This window comes from Mobula birostris, chromosome 12, assembly GCF_030028105.1.
Source record: "Mobula birostris isolate sMobBir1 chromosome 12, sMobBir1.hap1, whole genome shotgun sequence".
In the NCBI taxonomy this organism is placed as follows: Eukaryota; Metazoa; Chordata; class Chondrichthyes; order Myliobatiformes; family Myliobatidae; genus Mobula; species Mobula birostris.
The window spans coordinates 101,258,794-101,283,025 of record NC_092381.1 but is presented as its reverse complement, the minus strand read 5'-3'; the positions used below and the strand labels follow the sequence as shown (position 1 = coordinate 101,283,025).

The 24,232-nt window shown below is 41.6% G+C and overlaps 1 protein-coding gene across 1 annotated transcript in view; it reads left to right on the top strand.

Moving 5' to 3' along the window:
- LOC140206151 (probable voltage-dependent R-type calcium channel subunit alpha-1E) overlaps positions 1 to 24,232 on the top strand; it is a 632,362-nt gene that overhangs the window by 342,698 nt on the left and 265,432 nt on the right. Inside the window, exons 11-13 of the mRNA XM_072274389.1 lie at positions 3,637 to 3,726; positions 19,587 to 19,799; positions 21,155 to 21,267. Coding sequence (XP_072130490.1) covers positions 3,637 to 3,726; positions 19,587 to 19,799; positions 21,155 to 21,267 — 416 coding nt within the window. The remainder of the gene's footprint in view (positions 1 to 3,636; positions 3,727 to 19,586; positions 19,800 to 21,154; positions 21,268 to 24,232) is intronic.

Genomic DNA, 24,232 nt, shown 5'->3' with positions numbered 1-24,232 from the left:
GCAAAGCATCCAGCCCAGATGGGATAACTATCCAAGTACCACTGCTGGTCCTCTGGCTAGTGTGTTCACTGAGATCTTTAACCTTTCACTTTGGTGGTGTATGGGACCCACCTCCCTCAAGCAAGCTTCAATTATACCAGGGCCTAAGAAGAGCATGGTGACCTGCCTCACTGACCATCACCCAGTAGCACTTACATCCACAGTGATGAAGTGTTCTAAGGGGTCCTGCCTAAGAAGCAACTTGAATCTGCCCTAATTTGCCTACCGGAGCAAAAAGTCCACAGCAGATGCCATCTCACTGGCTCTTCACTCAACCCTAGAACATCTGGATGACAAAGGTGCATACATCAGGATACTCTTTATTGACTACAGCTCAGAATTCAATACCGTTGTCCTCTCAAACTAATCAATAAGCTCCAAGATCTTGGCCTTAACACCTCCTTGTGCAATTGAATCCTGGATTTCCTTACTTGCAGACCCCAGTCATTTTGGATTGGCAACAATATCTCCCTCATGATCTTCATCAGTACAGGAAAACCACAAGGATGTGTGCTTAGTCCCCTGCTCTACTCACTGAACACTTACTACTGTATGGCTAAGCACAGCTCCAATGCCGTATTCAAGTTTTCTGACGACACCTCTGTCGTAGGTCAAATCAGTGGTGGTGATAAATTAGCATAAAGGAGAGAAATTGAAAATCTGGCTGAGTGGTGCCAAAAGAACAACCACTTACTCAATGTCAGAAAGATCAAGGACCTGATTTTAGACCACAGCAGAAGGAAACCGGAGGTTCCATGAGCCGGTCCAAGTTGGAGGATCAGAGGCAGAGAGCGTTAGCAACTTGAAATTCCTAGGTGATATTATTTTGGAAGACCTGTCTTGGGCCCAACATGCAAGTGCAATTATGAAGAAGGCACAACAGCATCTCTACTTCCGTAAGAGTTTTGGAGATTCAGCAAGACATCTAAAACTTTGACAAACTTCTGCAGATGTGTAGTGGAGAGTATATAGACTGGCTGCATCACAACCTGGTATAGAAACACCAATGCCCTTGAACAGAAAATCCTACAAAAAGTACATCATGGGTAAATCCTTCCCAACTATTGAGCACATCTACATGAATGTTGCAGGAAAGCAACATCCATCATCAGGGACCCCTCCCCCCCCCCCCCCCCCCCCACCGACCCAGGTCATGCTCTCTTCTCGCTGCTGCCATCAGGGAGAAGGTACAAGAGCCTCAGGACTCTCACCACCAGGTTCAGGAACAGGTACTACCCCTCAATCTTCGGCTCTTGAATGAAACTTCACTCAGCTTCACTTTTCTGATCATTGAAATGCTACCACAACCAATGGACTAACTTTCAAGGACTCTTTATCTCATGTTCTCAATATTTGTTGCTTATTTGTTTATTATTATTATTATTTCTTCTTTTTGCATTTGCACTGGTTGTTGCCTTCTGTACTCTGGTTGAACACCCTAGTTGGGTGGTCTTTCATTGATTCTGTTTTCGTTATTATTTGATAAATTTATTCAGTATGCCCACAAGAAAAAGAAAGTCAGGGTTGTATATGATGACATGTATGTACTTTGATAATAAACTTTACTTTGAACTTTGAAATTTGCTTTAAAAAGAGAGGGAAAAAAAGAAAAAAATATAGTGAGATAGTGCAGTGGTCCCCAACCACCATGCAAAGCATGTACTACCGGGCCGCGAGTAAACGATATGAGTCAGCTGCACCTTTCCTCATTCCCTGTCACGCAATGTTCAACTTGAACATAGGGTTGCCAACTGTCCTGTATTTGCCAGGACATCCCATATATTGGGCAAAACTGGTTTGTCCCATACGGGACCGCTGTTGTCCCGTATTTCCCCTGCTAAGGTAGAGCGTTTCTATGAAACATTTCGTACCGAAATGGCATAAATCGAAGAAGCAATTGCCATTAATTTATATGGGAAAAATTTTTGACCGTTCCCAGACCCAAAAAATGACCTACCAAATAACACATAAAACCTAAAATAACACTAACATATAGTAAAAGCAGGAATGTACACTGCCTATATAAAGTAGAAATAATGTATGTACAGTATAGTCGGGAAGATTAAGCCAAAACTGATTTGTGGAAAAAAATCGGCACATACGCGCACGTCACATACATGCACGGGAACGTCACATACGCGCACATCACGCATGCGCACACAGGTGCCCGCGCAAGGCTTCATGGTCATTGTAGTCTTTCTCGGCGTAAATACAAGTGTCCCGGGATTTGACTGCTACTTTTGTCCCTTATTTCGGAGTGAGAAAGTTGGCAACCCTAACTGTAAAAGACATGTTGAGGTGAGTTTAACCATACTTGAACACCCTCCCCGGTCGGCTGGTCCGCAAGAATATTGTCAATATTAAACCAGTCTGCGGTGCAAAAAAAGGTTGGGGACCCCTGAGTTAGTGTACATGGGTTTATTGTCCATTCATAAATCTGATGGCAGAGGAGAAGAAGCTGTTCTTGAAACATTGAATGTGGATCTTCAGGCTCCTGTACCATCTCCTTAATGGTAGCAATGAGAAGAGGGCATGTCCTAGGTTATAGGGGTCCTTAATGTTAGGTGCCGCCTTTATGAGGCAGCACCTTTTGAAGATGACCTCGGTGCTGGGGAGCTGGCTGAGTTTACACTTTCTGCAGCTTTTTCCAATCCTGTGCAGTAGCTCCTTCATATAAGATGGTGATGCAACCAGTTAGAACGATCTCTACGATACATCTGTAGAAATTTGCGAGAGTCTTTGATAATGAAATGCAGCCACTGTCATGCCTTCTTTGTTATTGCATCAATATGTTGGGCCCAAGATCTTCAGGGAAGTCGATACCCAGGAACTTGAAATTGTTCACCATTTCCATCGCTAATCCCTCAATGAGGATTAGTGTGTGTTCCCTCAATTTCCCCTTCCTGAAGTCCACGATGAGTTCCTTGCTCTTACTGATGTTGAGTGCAAGGTTGTTGGTGCAACACCACTTAACCAGCTGATCTATCTCACTCCTGTACGCCTTGTCACCATCTGAAATTCTGCCAACATCGTTGTGGCATTGGCAAATTTACAGATAGTGCTTGAGCTCTGCCTAGCCATACAGTCATACCCCATCTCCAATATGGTGTCAACTATCCAAACCTACATCAGGACCTTTTTCACTTCCAGCACACATCAGGACTATCTCTAGAGGCTTACTGATATCCCCATTACCCTGCCAGATCCTCACTTCAGGGAGACCAGGGAAAGGAGGAAAATAGAGTTATTGGGCAGGAAACAAACCAGATGAGAAAAGTAGCACTTAACATGCTGCTGAGTTCAGTGGGTCAGGCAGGATCTATGGAGGGAAATGGACAGTCGGCATTTTGGGTCGAGACCTTTCATCTGGATTGGAAAGGCAGTATTGGGCAGGTACGTAGTTACCTCTTTACACCTCATCCTGTGCTTTCATGAGACCACAGAGTGAGTGAACCTTCATTCATTTAAGTTTGGATGTTGCCTCTCCTCTCACACTGTTCTCTTGAATTCTTTGCATTTTCATCATTGACAACTAATAGATTTCTGTATTTGGGAGGTACAGTCTTTGTCTGAGATCAATAAATTCTTTGTTTTCAGTCCTTAGAAGAGCAACAATCAAAAAAGGCCGAATGGATATGATCCACACAGAGTCAAGTGATGATCACTACACTGAAATATCTTCTGTGGGTGAGTCTCACTCTTCCTTAAATGAGATTGATGGAAACAGAATTGTACTGTAAGGAACAACAGCCCTTAAGCCTAATTAAACACACCAGGACCCCAGTTACCTCACAGAGCAGCACAATAGTGCAGTGGTTAGCACAAAGCTTTTCAGTACCGGTGACCCAGGTTCAGTTCCTGCCACTGCCTGTAAGGAGTTAGTCATAGTCATAGTCATACTTTATTGATCCCGGGGGAAATTGGTTTTCGTTACAGTTGCACCATAAATAGTAAATAGTAATATGTAAATTATGCCAGTAAATTATGAAATAAGTCCAGGACCAGCCTATTGGCTCAGGGTGTCTGACCCTCCGAGGGAGGAGTTGTAAAGTTTGATGGCCACAGGCAGGAATGACTTCCTATGACGCTCTGTGCTGCATCTCGGTGGAATGAGTCTCTGACTGAATGTACTCCTGTGCCCACCCAGTACATTATGTAGTGGATGGGAGACATTGACCAAGATGGCATGCAACTTAGACAGCATCTTCTTTTCAGACACCACTGTTAGAGAGTCCAGTTCCATCCCCACAACATCACTGGCCTTACCGATGAGTTTGTTGATTCTGTTGGTGTCTGCTACCCTCAGCCTGCTGCCCCAGCACACAACAGCAAACATGATAGCACTGGCCACCACAGACTCGTAGAACATCCTCAGCATCGTCTGGCAGATGTTAAAGGATCTCAGTCTCCTCAGGAAATAGAGACGGCTCTGACCCTTCTTGTAGACAGCCTCAGTGCTCTTTGACCAGTCCAGTTTATTGTCAATTCGTATCCCCAGGTATTTGTAATCCTCCACCATGTCCATACTGACCCCCCTGGATGGAAACAGGGGTCACCGGTACCTTAGTTCTCCTCAGGTCTACCACCAGCTCCTTAGTCTTTTTCACATTAAGCTGCAGATAATTCTGCTCACACCACGTGACAAAGTTTCCTACCGTAGCCCTGTACTCAGCCTCATCTCCCTTGCTGATGCATCCAACTATGGCAGAGTCATCCGAAAACTTCTGAAGATGTCAAGACTCTGTGCAGTAGTTGAAGTCCGAGGTGTAAGTGGTGAAGAGAAAGGGAGACAAGACAGTCCCCTGTGGAGCCCCAGTGCTGCTGATTACTCTGTCGTACACACAGTGTTGCAAGCACACGTACTGTGGTCTGCCAGTCAGGTAATCAAGAATCCATGATACCAGGGAAGCATCCACCTGCATCGCTGTCAGCTTCTCCCTCAGCAGAGCAGGGCGGATGGTGTTGAACGCACTGGAGAAGTCAAAAAACATGACCCTCACAGTGCTCGCTGGCTTGTCCAGGTGGGCGTAGACACGGTTCAGCAGGTAGACAATGGCATCCTGAACTCCTAATCGGGGCTGGTAGGCAAACTGGAGGGGATCTAAGTGTGGCCTCACCATAGGCTGGAGCAGCTCCAGAACAAGTCTCTCCAGGGTCTTCATGATGTGGGAGGGCAATGCCACCGGTCTGTAGTCATTGAGGCCGCTGGGGCATGGCGTCTTCAGCACAGGGACGAGGCAGGACGTCTTCCACAATACAGGAACCCTCCGGAGCCTCAGGCTCAGGTTGAATACATGGTGAAGTACTCCACATAGCTGAGGGGCACAGGCTTTGAGCACCCTGGTACTGACACCATCCGGTCCTGCAGCCTTGCTTGGGTTGAGACGTTTCAGCTGTCTTCTCACCAGGTCAGCTGTGAAGCCCACCGTGGTGGTTTTGTGTGGGGAAGGGGTATAGTCATGAGAGCAGGGTGGGGGACTGTGAGGAGGGGTAGGAGGGGAGAGTGGAATATGTGTTGGTCGGGGGCCAACAACAGATGGCTCATGTGGGGGATGGGCAGGGGCCACAATGTCAAATCTGTTAAAGAGCAGGTTAAGTTCATTGGCCCTGTCCACACTGCCTTCAGCTCCTCTGTTGCTAGCTTGCTGGAACCCAGTGATGGTCCTCATCCCCCTCCAGACCTCTCTCATGTTGTTCTGCTGGAGTTTCCACTCAAGCTTCCTCCTGTACCTGTCTTTAGCCTCCCTGATCCTAGCTTTCAGGTCCCTCTGTATTGCCCTCAGCTCCTCCCTATTTCCATCTCTATACGCCCTCTTTTTAGCGTTCAGGATGTCCTTAATGTCCTTTGTCACCCATGGCTTTTTATTTGAATAACAAAGGACAGTTCTTGTCCGAACATTGCAGTCCACACAGAAGTTGATGTAATCAGTGATGCACTCTGTGAGCCCATCAATATCCTCTCCATGTTCTACGTTCTCCCCATGACTGCGTGGTTTTCCTCCAGATGCTCTGGTTTCTACCCACGTCCAAAGACGTACCAGTTGGTAGGTTAATTGGTCATTGTAAATTGTCCTGTGATTAGGCTAGGGTTAACTCAGGGATTGCTAGGTGGCACGGCTCGAAAGGCCAGAACGGTCTTCTCTGTACTGCATCTCAATGAAATAAAATTTATTTGATACTGGTTTATTATTGTAATGTACTGAAATACAGTGAAAAGCCTGCATTTAGTGCATATCCCTCTAAACTTTTCCAGTCCATGCACCTGTCCAAATGTCTTTTAAATATTGTAATTGTACCCATGTCTACTACTTCCTCTGGCAGTGTATTGCACACACAGTACCCATCACTCCCTATATGAAAAGGTTGTTTGTCCTCTTTTCATGTCTTTCCCTCTCACACTAAATCTATGCCCTCTCGTTTTAGACCCTCCCCAACTTCTATAAAGTCACTCTTAAGCTTCTTATGCTCCAAGGATAACAGCCCCAGCCTATCCTGTTTCTCTGTACAACTCAAGCCCTTCAGTCCCAGCAACATCTGTGTGAAATCTTCCAACACCCTCTCTAGTGTACTCATATCCTTCCAAAAGTATGGCGACCAGAACTGCATAACATATTCTATGTAAGGACTTACCAATGGCCTACACAGCTGTAACATGGTGTTTCAACTAGAACATAGAATATAGAACAGTACAGCACAGGAACAGGGTCTTCAGCCCACAGTGTGTATGCTAAACAGGATGGCAAATCAATCTAATCTGTTCTGCCTGCAAATCATCCATACCCCTCCATTCACGTGGCTGTCTAAAATCCTTTTGAACTCCATTATCGTATCTCCTGTCACTGTTACCACCCCGGTAGCTTGTTCCAGACACCCACCATCTTCTGTGTGTTTAAATAGGAAAAAATAAATCAAATCTAGCCCGCATATCCCCTTTAAATTTTCTGCCTCTCAGCTCAAAACTATGCCCTCTAGTATTCAGTATTTCTTCTCTGGGGGAAAAAATGTCGACCCTATCTATGCCCCTCACAGATTTACAAACTTCAGTCGTGTCTCCCCTCAACATACAATGCTCCAGAGAAAACAACCAAAGTCTGCTTTTAGAGCTGATCCTATCTAATCCTTTCTACTTACTTGTGGTGCCACTTTCGAGGAGGTGAGGACTGGAACACAAGATCCCTCTGTTCAGTAATGTTGTTCAGGGTCCTGCATTAATTGTATAAATTCCCCTTAGATTTGACTTCCCAAAGTGCAGCAGCTTGCACTTGCCCAAATAAAACTCCATCTGCTATTTCTCTGCCCATAATTGTAATTGATCTATACCGTGTAATATCCTTTAATGATGTTCTGTTATCCACAGTGACACCAACTTTTGCATTATCTACAAATTTACAAACTAACCCATCTACACTTTTGTTAAGTCATTTATATATACATCACAAACAAAGGAGTTACAATGGCTGATCATGCCTGAACTCCACTGGTCTCAGACCTTCAGTCAAAATAACCTCCATTTTCCTTCTTAAGCAAAGGAACAACATTAGCTTCTCTCCAGTCTTCCAGGACTTTGTGGCTAGAGAGGGCATGAAGATCATGGTGAAGGACCCATCTCTTGCCTCTCTCTGTTCCCTATTCTTTAAGAGATCCAGTACTGCTTCCTTCTTGATATCAAAATGCCCTGGCTTAAACCTAACCCACACTGCTCTTACTATCTCCCATGTTGTTCTCCTTCATGAATACCAACACAAGGCACTCGTTTAGTACTTGTGCTTGTATAAATCTTTTAAATGTTGTAAATATACCTCCTTACCCACCACTTTTGACAGCACATTCCATATACTCACCAAACTCATACCTAACCTTGGGAAAGAGACTTGCCCTCTCTAAGGTTACCACTGAGCCTCCTATGCTTCAGAGAAATGATCCGACCTGCACAGTCTCTTACAACTTGAGCAGTCACGTCCTAATAACATCCTTGAGAATTTTTTCTGCACCCTTTGCAGTCTACTGACATCCATCCTAAAGCTGGGCGACCGGAGCTGTGCACAGTTTTCCAAGTATGGTCTCACTAACGACATTTACATTTGCAACTTGACGTTCCAAGTCTTGTACTCCTGCCCGGACTGACAATGATAGGTGTGCCACGTGTCTCCTTCATCACCTTCTCTACCTAATGTCCCCACTTTCTGGGAACTATGCACATGTATGCCTAGATCTCTCTGTTCTACAACATCATCCAGAGCCCTGTCCTTTACTGCACTCCAAGGAACGTTGGAACATATGCCAACACACAGATAAAGGCAACAGGGCAAGTCAGTGAGATAGTTAAAAGACACACAGGATGTTCTTTTTTAGCTAAGGCACAGCATAAAAGACCAGAGAGGGTATCACCAGAGACACGAGTTAAATGAAATCTTGAGCAGTTTCTCATCACTACCTACCTAGAAAGATGCGTTTGATTTGCAGAAGTACAAGGGAGATTACTGAGGATATTGCCAGGACTGGTAAATTGTAGCAATCAGGAAAGATTGGATAGGCTGGGGTTCTTTCTTTGCAACAGAGAAGACTAAGTGAAAACATTACTGAGCTGTGTGAAGGTATAAAGAATCTCAATAGTATAAATGGGAAAGATCTGTTTCCCTTGGTGGGATAATCAAAAGCTAGGCCACATGGGTTTCAAGTAAGTGATGGGAGCGGGTGGGAGGTGAGTAAGTTCTTCAGCTGTAGAGTTGCAGGGGTCTGGAATCCATTACCTGAAAGGATGATGGAGGCAGAAATTTCATCACATTTCCACAGCCCCTGGATGGGCTGTGACTGCAAACCATGGAGCCACTGGTTACACTGGGAACCTTGATTATGACCGGCAAAAATACAGTGAGCCAGTTGGTGACATAAGTTGCAAGTTTTCTATGATATCTGACACCAAGTTGGAACTCCCCGTATTTCACTTGCTCCCATTGCTTATGGACTGGAATTTCTCCTTGTGAACCAAGAGAATATTGTTCCTTGGCCCCTGCCCTAAGCCTACTTCTAAATCACCTTCTTTAGTGACCTGTCAGATCCTGGTGTGAGTATTCTACCTTCACCCATCACAAGGCAACAGTACAGCAGAGGAACAGGCCTTTCAGCCAACCAAGTTGTGCCAAGCTAATTGAACAAGTACTTAATTGGCTAAACTAATCCTTTCAGCCTACACAAAGTCCATATCCCTCATTTCTTTGCACATCCATATGCCAACGGAAGAGCCACTTAAGCATCTCTGTTGTATTTGCCTCCACCACAGCACATTCCAGGCCCCTACCACTCACCCACAAATCTCCTTTCATGTTAACCCCTCTTACCTTAAGTGTCTACCCTCTATTATTAGATATATCAACCCTGGGAAAAAGACACCAGCTGTCTATCTGTATTGGGTGGTACCTCATGTACTTAATGAAGTGGCTAATGAGTTCATGATCTTCTGCTGCTGTTGCCTATCCACTTCAAGGTTCGATACGTTGTGCGTTCAGAGATACTCTTCTGCATACCACTGTTGTAAAGCGTGTTTATTTAAGTTACTGTCATCTTCCTGTCAGCTTGAACCAGTCTGGCCATTCTCGTCTGATCTCTCTCATTAAGAATTTTTTTTTCATCCACAAAACTGCTGCTTACCAGATGATTTTTTTATTTTTCACACCATTCTCTGTAAACTCTAGAGTCTGTAATACGAGAAAATCCTAGGAGATCAGCAGTTTGAGATACTCAAGCCACCTCATCTGGCACCAACAGTCATTCCATGGTCAACATAATTTATATCATATTTTTTCTCCATTCTGATGTTTGGTCTGAGCAACAACTATACCTCTTGACCAAATCTGCATATTTTTATGAATTGAATTGCTGCCACGTGATTGGCTGATCACATATTTGCATAACGAGCATGTGTACCTAAAAAAAAGTAGCCATTGTATGCATATCTAATCTTATCACCCTCCATCAGGCCTCCCATCAGCCTGTGCCACTCCAAAGAAAACAACCCAATTTTGGCCACCTTCTCTCTAATCCAGACAGTTTCCTGGTAAACCTCTTCTGTACCCTCTCCAAAGCCTCCACATCCTTTTGACAATGCAGTGACCAGAATTGAATGCAGTACTTTATATGTGGTCAAACCAGAGTTTTCAAGCTGGTACATAACTTGAGTCTGTGGTGGCCAGTGCTATCATGTTTGCTGTTGTGTGCTGGGGCAGCAGGCTAAGGGTAGCAGACACCAACAGAATCAACAAACTCATTCGTAAGGCCAGTGATGTTGTGGGGATGGAACTGGACTCTCTCTCGGTGGTGTCTGAAAAGAGGATGCAGTCTAATTGCATGCCATCTTGGTCAATGTCTCCCATCCACTACGTAATGTACTGGTTGGGCACAGGAGTACATTCAGCCAGAGACTCATTCCACCAAGATGCAACACAGAGCGTCATAGGAAGTCATTCCTGCCTGTGGCCATCAAACTTTACAACTCCTCCCTTGGAGGGTCAGACACCCTGAGCCAATAGGCTGGTCCTGGACTTATTTCATAATTTACTGGCATAATTTACATATTACTATTTAACTACTTATGGTTCTATTACTATTTATTATTTATGGTGCAACTGTAATGAAAATCAATTTCCCCCGGGATCAGTATAAAGTATGACTATGACTATGACTATGAAAATCTTGATTCTTGAACTCATTGATAACTAATAATGACAAGTCATACACAAATTTGTTTACACTGCAATGTTAACCAATAAAAATTTTAATTTTGTTGTCTCCGAGTCGAATACTCCAGGCTGACTGCCCCCACTTTATTGAAACATATCAAGCCCATTAATTTATCTACCCTATACATTGACACCTTGTCCAGCAGCACGTGAGCTTTAAATATCAACTCCCATTCTCAGCCATCCATCCTCTTGCCCCTTATTGTTTCTTCAATCTCCTACAACTTGCTATAACTTTATCGCAATGGTCCAAGATATTTGTGCTCCCATTAACGTGTCAAGAATAATTTCCCTCCTTCGCAACCTGTTATCTTTACCTTTTATTGTAATAGACACATACAAGCTTTGCACTCTCAAAATTTCACTTTTGAAGGCCTCCTACTTCCTAAGTACACCTTATCAGGCAAATCTTTCTTTTTAAATCTTTTTATTGAATAAGTACACAGAGGGTAAGCCATATAGGCACTAATACACTGTTAGAATATAATATATTACAGGAAATATTAATACAGCAAAAAATTAATACAAACAGTGCAATTTAAACATAAAATAACAAGGTAATATAATAGTATACTAATTTTCATATATATCAATAGAAAAAGAAAAAAAAACCCCAAAAAAAACCCACCGTGCAACTAAACTAAAAGCAAAGCAAAGCAATGGGCTATCTCGGAAACAAGTAGAGTTAAAGCACTTAAAATCACGTCCTCAAACCCGACCTCCATTAAAAACAGTTAAAAAAAACAAGAAGGGAATATAAATATAGACCGAGAGAAAAAAAAATTACATTAAATGAAAATGTTGAATAAAAGATCTCCAGATCTGATCGAATTTAACTGAAGAATCATAAAGATTACTTCTAATTTTCTCCAAATTTAAACATAATATCGTCTGGGAAAACCAAAAAAACGTAGTTGGAGCATTAGTCTCTTCCCAATGTTGTAAAATACATCTTTTCGCCATTAAAGTAAGAAATGCAATCATTCTACAGGCTGAAGGAGAGAGATTACTGGAAATTTTAGGTAATCCAAAGATAGCAGTAATAGGATGAGGAGAGATATCTATATTCATACCTTTGAGATAATATTAAAAATGTCTCTCCAAAAAGTTTCCAGAGTAGGACAGGACCAAAACATATGAGTTAAAGAGGCTATCTGCCCCTGACATCTATCACAAAAAGGATTAATATGAGAATAGAAACAAGCTAATTTATCTTTGGACATATGTGCTCTATGAACAACTTTAAATTGAATTAGGGAATGTTTAGCACAGATAGAGGAAGTATTGACTAATTGTAAAATCTGCACCCAGTCATCCGCCGAAAGAATAAAACCCAATTCCTGTTCCCAATCTGACATAATCTTATCAAATGGGGCTTTCCTAAGTTTCATAATAATATTATAAATAATAGCCGTTGCACCTTTCTGACATGGATTAAGGTTAATTATAGTATCTAAAATATATGTAGGAGGGAGCTTTGGAAAGGAAGAAAGTATAGTACTTAGGAAATTTCTAACTTGGAGATATCTAAAAAAATGTATTCTTGGTAAACTATATTTATTAGATAATTGTTCAAAAGACATAAGGGAACCATTTAAAAATGAATCCAAAAACCGTGAAATACCCTTAGTCTTCCAAATTTGAAAAGCACAATCCGTGAAAGAGGGAGGAAAAAATATGTTACCTAAAATGGGGATCGCTAGCCCAAATTGGTTAAGATCAAAAAATTTTCTGAATTGAAACCAAATACGTAAGGTATATTTAACTATTGGGTTACAGACCTGTTTGTAACATTTCAAATCAAAAGGAAGAGAAGAACCTAAAATAGAGCCAAGTGCGTAACCTTGAGCAGATTGTAATTCCAATGCTACCCATTTAGGAATGGATAGTGTATCCTGGTCAAGTAACCAAAATTTCATGTGTCGAATATTAATTGCCCAATAAGAATCTAAAGTTAGGTAATGCTAAACTTCCATCTCTCTTAGCTTTCTGTAAATGTATTTTACCCAGTCTCGGGTTTTTATTTTGCCAAATAAATGAAGAGATTTTAGAGTCAAATTTATCAAAAAAAGATTTTGGAACAAAAATCGGTAATGCCTGAAATATATATAAAAATTTTGGCAGAATAAACATCTTAACTGCATTAATACGACCGATCAAAGTTAAATATAATGGAGACCATTTAAATGAAAATTGAGTAATATGATCAATTAAGGGTAAAAAATTAGTCTTAAATAGATCTTTGTGTTTACAAGTAATTTTAATCCCAAGATATGAAAAATAATTATTAATCAGTTTAAACGGAAGGTTATGATACAAGGGAAGTTGCTTATTAATCAGGAAAAGTTCACTCTTACTGAGATTTAACTTGTAACCGGAAAAGAGACTAAGTTGTGCTAATAAATCTAAAGCAGCAGGGATAGATTTTTGAGGATTAGAAATATATAAAAGTAAGTCATCAGCATAAAGTGATACTTTATGAGACTTTAAGCCCCGAGTTATCCCAATAATATTTGGAGATTCTCGAATAGCAATTGCAAGAGGTTCTAATGCAAAGTCAAATAATAAAGGACTAAGAGGACAACCTTGTCTAGTACCTCGAGAAAGAGGGAAAAAGGGTGAACTTAAAGAGTTAGTACGAATTGAGGCCATAGGAGAATGATATAACAATTTAATCCAGGATATAAATTTCGAGCTAAAATTAAACATTTCGAGCACCTTAAATAAGTAAGGCCATTCTACTCTGTCAAAGGCTTTTTCAGCATCTAAAGAAATAACACACTCAGGAACATTTTGTGAAGGAGTATAAACAATATTTAAGAATGTGCGAATGTTATAGAAAGAGTAACGACCTTTAATAAAACCCGTTTGGTCTTCCGAAATAATATAAGGAAGTGCTTTTTCTAATCTGTTTGCTAATAATTTAGAAAAAATTTTAGAATCAACATTTAATAAAGATATTGGTCTGTAAGATGCACATTGAGCAAGATCTTTATCCTTCTTTAATATTAGAGAAATTGACGCTCTATTGAAGGATTCGGGAAGTTTACCAAGTTTTAATGAAGCCTCCAGAACCCTAAAAAACCAAGGGATTACTGAAAGTGCAAAAAATTTGTAAAATTCCGCAGTAAACCCATCAGGGCCAGGAGCTTTCCCCAGGTTCATAGAAAAGATAACATTCTTAATCTCATCAGTGGTAATGGGAGTATCTAGCATAGAGGATATATCCTGTGAAATCTTAGGGAAATCTAGGTTATCTAAAAAGTCATTCATATATTTAGAGTCTCGTAAGGACTCTGATTGATATAAGGAGGAATAAAAATCAAAAAAGGCTTGATTAATCTCAGCATTATCAAGTATCAGTTGATCATTTTGATTATAAATCTGATTAATTTGAAATTTAGTATAATTAGTCTTCAACTGATTAGCCAACAGTTTACCAACTTTGTCACTATGTACATAAAATTCACTTCTTGTTTTCTTTAATTGATTTACAATTGAGGACGAAAGTAATAAACTGTGTTCCATTTGAAGTTCAGTTCTTTGTTTATACAGCTCCTCAGAGGGAGCTGTAACATATTTCTTATCAATTTCCTTAATCTTGTCCACAATAACCAGCTCCCCCTGCTTCAGCTTCTTCCTCAAAGCAGCAGAATACCAGATAATCTGACCACGAATATAAGCTTTAAAAGTATCCCAAAGGATGTTCATAGAAATATCTTCTGTATAGCTGGTTGTAAGAAAAAGATTGATCTGTTCATTCATAAAGTTAACAAAATCCAAGTCCTGAAGCAACAGCGAATTGAAACGCCATTGTCTATTATTTTGTGTATTGGCCTGAATTTTAATAGAAAGCTTAAGTGGAGCATGATCCGAAATGGCTATAGAGTCATAATTACATTTAACCACTAAAGAAATAAGACAAGAGTCAATAAAAAAAAATCAATTCTTGAATAGGAATGGTGAACATGTGAAAAAAAAGAAAAATTTTTTTCCTGAGGATGCAAGAAACGCCAAATCTCCGTCAACCCAGCATCAGAGAGGAATGAGTTAATCAAAGTTGCAGATTTGTTGGGTAAGATCCGTAAAGGAGCCGAAAGGTCCGAAACTGGAGATAACAAGTATTAAGATCTCCGCCCCAGATCAGTGAAAACTCATTCAAATTCGGGAACAAATTAAGTAGTGATTTATAAAATTCCGGACAGTCCATATTGGGAGCATAAATGTTAACCAAAACTACCTTTTTATTAAAGAGTAGACCACTAACCAATAAAAATCTACCATTCGGATCAGAAATAATATCATGTTGTACAAAAGTAACTGAGGGGTCTATAAAAATAGAAACACCTCGAATCTTAGCGTTCGAGTTCGAATGAAACTGTTGACCCTTCCAAAATTTAAAAAAACGTAGTCTGTCGCCCCTCCGCACATGGGTCTCTTGTAAAAATAGAACATGTGCTTTAAGTCTCCGGAATACTTTAAAAACTTTTTTCCTTTTAATTGGATGATTAAGACTGTTAGTATTCCAAGAGACAAAATTAATAATAGACTCCATAAACCGTAAAGTCAACCTGCAAAAAAGAGGATTGACAATAGGTTTGATCCACGAACCCGGAAAGGGAACAGAACAAACAAGAGATAACGGGAAGGAGAACGCAACCAATGCTTCAGTAATGTAAATAGCCCAAGAAGAAAAAAACTAAAAAGTGAAGCCCCTCCCACCACCCCCCACCCCATGACCCCAAAGCTAAATCTAAAGCAGACCAGCCAGAAAGAAGCAAGCACTAAGACTACCCCCATGACTTCCAATAGACGCTCACTAAAAAAAAGTTTAAGTATAAAAAAATCAGCTAAAGTTATAAAACAGTTAAGGAATAAAAAAAAAGTAGACCAATTAAGACAAATACAATATAATACAAAGAAAAAGCCAGTAAATATAAAGAAAACTGTAACGAACAACAGACCCTATGATTAAACAAAAAAAAAGAAACGAGATAATTAACATAGACTAGTTAGGAAAAATTACAAAAAGTACATTTGAAAACTACAAAGTTTAAGGTCTCAAAGGAAATACGTGAAATGATGCTGAGGGAATAACCACCCAGAGTCCCCAGGGAAAAAGAAAGGAATGACGCAGTTGAGAAAAAGTTTGGCAACCATATTAATTAACCAAAAATAAACTTTTTTGCCCATATAAAACAAAAAAAAATTAAACCCAACAGATTAACAGCCTCCGATCAAACGGAGATAATTAAAAATTACGATTAAGATGTTGAAGGTGAAAAGTGATCCAGGTAACTCTGGGCATCCGATGGAGAATCAAAAAAACAGAAAGCTCCGTCAGGCGTGCGGATCCTTAAACGCGCTGGGTAAAGCAGCGCTGTTTTAAATCCATCTTGTAGAGTTCCGACATCACAGATCTGTAATGAACACGTTGATCCCGAATCTGTTTACTGAAGTCTTCCACGAACCGAAAATGAAGATCCGAAAAATCAATGTAACCTTTAGGTCGAGCGAATCAAAGCAATTTCTCCTTGTTTTGAAAGTAATGAAATCGTAGAATAACATGTCGAGGTTTATCTGACTTAGACGAATATGATGAAACTCTGTGCACCCGATCCAATAAAGGTGGTTGTTCAGGAAATACGGTAGGAAATGCATCTTTTAAAAGTTGAGAAAAAAACTTTATAGGGTTGTCAGATTCAGCAGCTTCACGAATACCAATAATTCGAATATTCTGCCGTCGCATTCTGGATTCTAAGTCAGAGTTTTTAAAAGTCAGAAAGTCAAGTTTTTTCTTCATTACAGTAATTGTTTCTTCAATTTTCCCCATCTTGAGTTCATTTTGTTGTGTGGATTTTTGAAGATTAAATATAGCAGACTGATGTTCCGTGATAGATGTTTGCATTTCATCGATTGCATCGGCAATTTTCTGGAGATTAATTGAAATTTCCGCACGAATCAGCTCCGTTATAGAGGTTGAAATTTCCGTTTGAATTAGATCCGATATAGCTTTCAAAGTTAACGGTGGTTCAGTCGGAGGAAGATCGGTACCTTTCAGTCTAACCGGAGGTTTGCCGTCTTTCCCATTTTTCCCGTTCTTAGACATAACAGACCATAAAAGCATCCGAATATCAAAAAAACACAATTTGTTTCAAAGTATTATAAAAGTCGATGCCTTAATGGTTAGCTTAAATATAGCTGATCGTAGGAAAAAAACTCAGAGGTAATGGAGCGAGTCAAGAACATGACTTCACTCCATGAGCTCTACTGGAAGTCCCCATCAGGCAAATCAAGGTGGATAAATTCCCAAGGTCAAACAAGGTGTTCCCTCGGATCCTACAGGAGGCAAGTGCAGAAATTGCAGGGGCTCTAGCAGAGATATTTAAAGCATCCTTAGCAACAGAAGAGGTACCGGAGGTACTAGATGTGTCAGAATAAAGAAAACAAGCATAGGGAGCATTGGTTTTCATGAGATATTGAGGCCCTGTTTAATAAAAAAAAAGGTGCTATATGGTATAGGCTTTAGCTTCAAAGTAAATGTGCAAAGAGATAGGTATGGTCTGTTGGTTGAGATTCAGAATTGGAGGAGGGCTGAGTTTGATGCTATCAGAAATGATCTAGTGAGTGTGGATGGGACAGACTGTTTTCTGGCAGAGGAGTACTTCGAAAGTGGGAGGCCTTCAAAAATGAAATGTTGAGAGTACAAAGCTCCTATTTGCCTGTGAGAATAAAAGGTAAAGATAACAAGTACAGAGTCCCTTGATTTTCAAGAGACATTGAGGCCCTGGTTAAGAAAAAACAAGGAGGTGCATAGCAGGTAAAGGCAAGTAGGAACAAATGAAGTGCTTATGGAGTACAAGAAATGAAAGAGAACACAATGAAAGTTGCTCTAGCAGACAAGGTGTAAGATAATCTCAAGGGACTCAACAGGTATGTTAAGAGCAAAAGGATTGCAAGGGACAAAACTGGTCTTCTGGAAGACCAAAATGGTGATCCAGGTATGGAGCCAAAACAGGGGGGGAGATCATATTCACAGTTATTTTGTAAATAACACTACTCTTTGCATTTCTGATGCATTTCATTGGCTTTGTATCTGTACTCGGCACAATGACAATAAAGTTGAATCTAATCTAATAAATAAGTTTTTTGCATCTGTATTTACTCGGGAGACTGATGCAGAGTCTAGAAGTGAGGCAAGAGCCATTAACTTCATGGACCCTGTACAGGAGGTGTTTGCTACCCTGAGGCAAATCAGGGTGGATAAATCCCCAGGGCCTGACAAGGTGTTCCCTTGGACCCCAAGGGAGGCAAGTGGAGAAATTGCCGGGACCCTAGCAGTGATACTTGAAACATCCTCAGCAACAAAAGAGGTACCATAGGATTGGAGGATAGCCAGTGTGGTTCCACTGTTTAAAAAAGGCTGTAAACAGAAACCAGGAAATTGTAGGCCGGCGACTCTGTCATTAGTTGTGGGAAAGTTATTGGAAGTTAAAGGACCAGATAGATAAGCATTTGGATAGACATGGACTGATTAAGAATAGTCAGATTGGCTTCGTGCATGGTAGGCTATGTCTAACCAATCTTAGAGTTTTTCGAGGAAGTTACCCGGGAAGTGGATGAAGGCGTTGTAGTTGATGTTGTCTACGTGGACTTTAGTAAGGTATTTGACAAGGTCCCGCATGGGAGGCTGGTCAAGAAGGTTCAGTCGCTTGGCAATCAGGATGAGATAGTAAATTGGATAAGATACTTGATTTGAGAGAGAAGCCAGAGAGTGGTAGTCGATGATTGCCTCTCTGACTGGAGGCCTGTGACTAGTGGTGTGCCGCAGGGATCAGTATTGTGTCCTTTGTTGTTTGTCATCTATATCAATGATCAGGATAATAATGTGGTTAACTGGATCAGCGAATTTGATCCAGTTAATCACATTAACAAAGATTGGGGGTTTAGTGGACAGTGAGGAAGGCTATCATGGCTTGCAGAGGGATTTGCAATAGCTGGAATAATAGGCTGAAAAATGGCAGATGGAATGTAATACAGACAAGTGTGAGGTTTTGCACTTTGGTAGGGTAGGTCTTACACTGTGAATGGTAGGGCACTGAGGAGTGTGGTAGACCAAAGTGATCTGAGAATACAGGTCCATAATTAGTTGAAAGTGGCGTCACATAGGGTTGTAAAGAAAGCTTTTGGCACATTGGCCTTGATTAATCAATAGATTGAGTACAGAAGATGGGATGTTATGTTGAAGTTGTATAAGATATTTGTGGGGCTAATTCGGAATACTATGTGCAGTTTTGGTCACCTACCTCCAGGAAAGATGTAAACAAGGTTGAAAGAGTACAGAGAAAATTTACAAAGATAATACTGGTCTGAAGGACCTGAGTTATAAGGAAAGATAGAATAGGTTAACACTGTATTCTTTAGAATGTAGAAGATTGCGAGATTTGACAGAGGTATACAAAATTATGCAAGATATAGATAAGGTAAATGCAATCAAGCATTTACCCTATCTATGATGGGAAACTTATTCACTCAGAGGGTTGTGAGAGTGTGAAATGAGTTGCCAGTACATGTGGTCCATGCGAACTCGATTTCAACATTCAAGAGAAGTTTGAATGGGTATATGGAGGGCCATTATTGATGGGAGTAGGCTGTTTAAATGGTTTCGGAATGGACTTGATGGGCTGATAGGCCTATTTCTGTGCTGTACTTCTCTATGACGTTGGACAGCGTAGACAAGTCGGGTCGAAGGGCCAATTTCTGTGCTATATAATTCTGACTCTAAAGTTATTTCCTTCTTGTTTCATCCAGGGTCTCCGCTGGCAAGGGCCAGCATTAAGAGCACCAAGCTATTGGAGGGTTCATCTTACTTCCGCCGCAAGGAGCGCATGCTACGCATCTCCATTCGTCACATGGTCAAGTCACATGCCTTCTATTGGATTGTCCTGGGTCTGGTGGCCCTTAACACAGTGTGCGTTGCTATTGTCCACTATGACCAGCCCTTGTGGCTCTCCAACTTCCTATGTAAGTACATTTCCTTCTCTTGCCTACCATTTGTTGGCCCACTCATTCAGGTTGAACTGCATTATATCAAAGTGAAGGTTGCAAATCGACCATGAATTAAATGCCATATATTCACCTGAACCCCACAATACTTATGATCCTAACAAACTACGTCTATCCATTAAAAGCTTAAGTTGATCTCAGCACACTTGCTTATTGGAGGAAGAAGTTTCTGCATCTCCCCTACTCTTAATATGAAGGAGTGCTCCTCGTATCATTGCTGCCTGTCCTAGCTCTCACTGTGAGGGTGTGTCCATTGTCCTGCTCTCCCTTATGCAGGGAAATCTATCACTTTATCAATTCTCTCAAATGTTCATTGTCTTCGCTTTGTGCCTAAGGGTTTCTTCCTTCACCTTGCCTTCTCCCCACCCACACCACTGCCAGGTAATTTTCTGAGATACAGCATATTAAATTCTGGACCCAAACTCTTCCTAGAATCCTTCTCACAATGGAACCAAGAGAAGGGAACTGATATGGAAGCCAGGCAAGTACCAAGTCACCCCAGAGCTAAGTGCAAGGTCCCACCCAACTACTTTTTGATTTGGGGCAAGAGGGTGGGTAAGATACTTGTCAATCCAGCATCACCCATAATGTCTTTCACAATCTCAGAAAGTACCAAAGTACTTCAGTGTGGATGGAGTAACTTCATGAAAGAGGTGATTACATAATGTGGTCAAAGGAAACGTATGGCTTTTACTTCCGGAAATAAATCCTGTCCTGGCTGAGAAGCAGACTGATCAACAGGACACATAGAAAGAATAATGGACGTCTAGCAAAAGTAGTCAGTACAGCGGAAGGAGTGCTGATTTTTAATATCCAGAGCAAAAGGGCACCGAGGGGTGGAGGTATAAAATCTTGGTTAGTTGCCCTTGACAAAAGTTAGTCATGACAATAGTTGAGATCAGCCACAGTTAAAGAAGCATAAGCACTGCTGAGAAGTAAAGTGCCTTGGAATAAACTGAGTTCTTGAAAAGTATATGAATGCAAATGAATTTTTTGTTATGCCCTATATTTGACAAGAACCAGTGAGGCGCTCTTGCTCTGCAATGGGATACAGTGCCTGACCTGAAGTGGGAAGCTCTTATTTCTTCAATGCCAACATATGAAGAGTTGCTGTCCTCCTGCTCTGCACCTCCCCCGTCCCTATCCCACTCCACTCCTAACACCTCAACAAGAGGCACCCAGGGAACAGGCCAGAGCTGGGGATGGACTGGTGCAGCTCTGTGACAACAATGCAGACTGGGGCTGCTCATGGGATCTTGCTGTGCATCTCACACCATCTGGTCTCTCTAATCCGTCCCATTTCCTTTTCTCAGACTATGCCGAATTCACCTTTCTGGGTCTCTTTCTGTCCGAGATGTTTCTAAAGATGTACGGCTGTGGTCCTCGACTTTATTTTCACTCCTCCTTCAACTGTTTTGACTGTGGGGTGAGTTCACAAATATCCATCTCATCAAAGAACTTTCCTCCATTGTGTCTGGTAGCAGACCCCAGTAGAGCTGTAGTAGCAGACCTCTGCAGTACTGTGTGTCTTTGGTAGCAGATCGCTGCAAGACTGTGTCCTTGGTAGCTGACCCCTGCAGTACTGTGTGTCTTTGGTAGCAGACCCCGGCGGTGTTGTAGTAGCAGACCCTAGCAGTGCTATGTGTCTTTCGTAGTGTATCCCTGCAGTGTTGTATGTCTTTGGTTGCAGATATCTACAGGTCTGTGTTAATGTACACCGACAGCAGCATGTAGCTAACTAATATCAGACACCATATGTGTTATGTGAGAATCCCTCTAGCACTCTCTCATGGTATCTTCTATCAGCCATGTAGCTGTGTACAAAATTAGCTGGTATCAGGCATTTGACAGACTGTGAGAATGCGTCAGATAGCAGACCCCAAAATTCCTATGATTGTCTCAAGGATCAGATACTTTTAGGTCATTATTCACAGTTCACTAGATGTTATTATATCTTCGTAACATTAAATAACTGTGTCCTTATCATTCCTCTGTGGTGCAGTTTGACAATATGTCATGTCTATAATACTGTATAACTGTGTCTGGTTACATTTCCCTGTTATATTGTACAACAGCAATTGATTGCAGAACATTGTGTCTTTATCTGGTATTAGACTCTAGCCCCCATTGGTACTGTATGCTTGTGGTATCATATGTTTTTAACACAAGAGATTCTACAGACATTGGAAATCCAGAACAACACACAAAATGCTGAAGGAAGGTTGGGCTGCATCTATGGAGGGGAGTAAACAGTCGACATTTTGGGCCAAGACCCTTCATCAAGACTGGAAAGGAAGGGGGAAGAAGCCAAAATAAGAAGGTGGGGGAAATGAAGTGAGAAGCTGTGAGGTGATAGGTGGAAGGGTTAAAGGGCTGAAAAGAAGTAATTTGATAGGAGAGGAGGGTGGACCATGGGAGAAAGGAAAGGAGGAGGGTTACCAGACAGGTGTTGGTCGGGTGAGGAGAAAAGAAGGAGTAAGAGGGGAGCCAGAATGAGGAATGGAAAAGAGAGAAGGAAGAGGGGAGAGAAATTAGGAATGAGAAATCGATGTTCATGCTGTCAGGTTAGAGGCTACCCAGATGGAATATGCGGTGTCACTCATCTAAACTGAGTTTGACCTCTTTGTGGCAGTAGAGAGGCCATGAACTGATATGTCCTGATGGGAAGTAGAATTAAAATGGATGACCAGCAGGAAATTACCCCTTTTGTGGCAGACGGACAAAGTGGTCTCCCAATATACCTCAGGTATCACTGGTGTAGAGAAGGATGCAACAGGCACACTGGATACAATAGACGACCCTGACAGACTCACAAGCGAAGTGTCACTTCACCTGGAAGGACTATTTGGGGCCCTGAATAGTGGTGAGGAGGGAGGTGGCAGGACAGGTGACAGACTTGTCCTGCTTGAAGAAGTCAGTACTAGGTCAGTGGAGAGGAAGTCACATCAAGAACAACCCCTGCGGAAAGCAGAGAGTGGTGGCAGGGTGGGGTGGAATTAAAGATGTACTTAGTAATAGATGCTGTGGAAGATGGCAGAAATTTCAAAGAATGACGTGCTGGATGCGGAAGCTCGTGAGATAACAGCTGTGCCTGTTATCCATGGATTGTTGTATTGTCTGGCTGACTGTAAACATACTTTACAAGCAGCATGCCAGACTCTTCCACCGCTGTCCTCAGATACATACTATCTGGTCCCTCCTGAAACACTAAATTTTGAATGTACTCCAGGTGCAGGAACTTAACACCAGTAGATGTTTGGTCACATGGCTAGCACACTTCACACTGGCTAAGTCTGAAGTGATTCTGGTTAGAAGGGGCTTGTGGCAGGTTGTGAGTGAACCAGCACAAGTGAATTTACCTGAGCTCAGCCTCCCTCACCTGTCTAACTGTGAGAGATGCACCTATCCCTGATGTTACTTATAAAGATGACCAGTTCTTGTGGAGGTAACATTCAATCTCTACATCAGTGAATAAGGGATAAACTGAGTAAATACAGGCCAATCAGTTTAACATGGTAAATTGATGTGTACCAAGGTACACAGAAAATCTTTCTTTTGCATGCCATCAATATAGATCATTTCATCACTTCAGTATATTTAGGTAGTGCAAGGGAAAAGCAGTTACGGAGAAAGTGCAGTGGAGATGGTGTGAAGTCAGGAGTTCATCTTGTATATGGGGACCATTCTATGGTCTTGTAACAGTGGGATAGAACAGCGTCCTTGAGCTGGTGATACATGCTCTCATGCTTCTGTATCTTCTGCCCAACAAGAAAGGGTAACAAAGAGAATATCTGGTGTGGGTGGAGTCCTTGATACTTTGGCTGCTTTACTGAGGCAGCATAAAGTGTAGACAAAGTCCTTGAAGTGGAGGCTAGTTTTTGTGATGTACTGAGCTGTGCCCACAACTCTCTGCAGTTTCTTGTGAGTTGGACAAAGCAGTTCCCTTACCAAGAGTAAATGCATCATAGAGCACTACTGCACAGAAACAGACCTTTCAGAATATCTAGACCACACTGAGCTGTTCTGCATAGTTCCACCTACTAGCCACACCTGGGCCATAGCCCTCCATACCCCTCTCATCCACGTACCTCTCCAGGCTTCTCTTAACTGGTGCAATGAATCCACATCAACCACCTTTGCTGGCAGCTCATTCCACATTCTCACCACCCAGACTGAAGAATTTAAGATTCCCCCTAAATATTTCACCATTCAGTCCAAAGCTGTGACCTCAAGTTCTATTGTCACCCAGTCTCAGGGGGTAATGCCTGCATCTATTTACACTGTCCAGAAAAACCTTCCTTCATTTCAGGGAATGAAGTCCTAGCGTATCCAAGGGTTACCTTTGTAATGGTGATCAGTGGGGTACAGAGAATCGGTATTTACCGACAAGT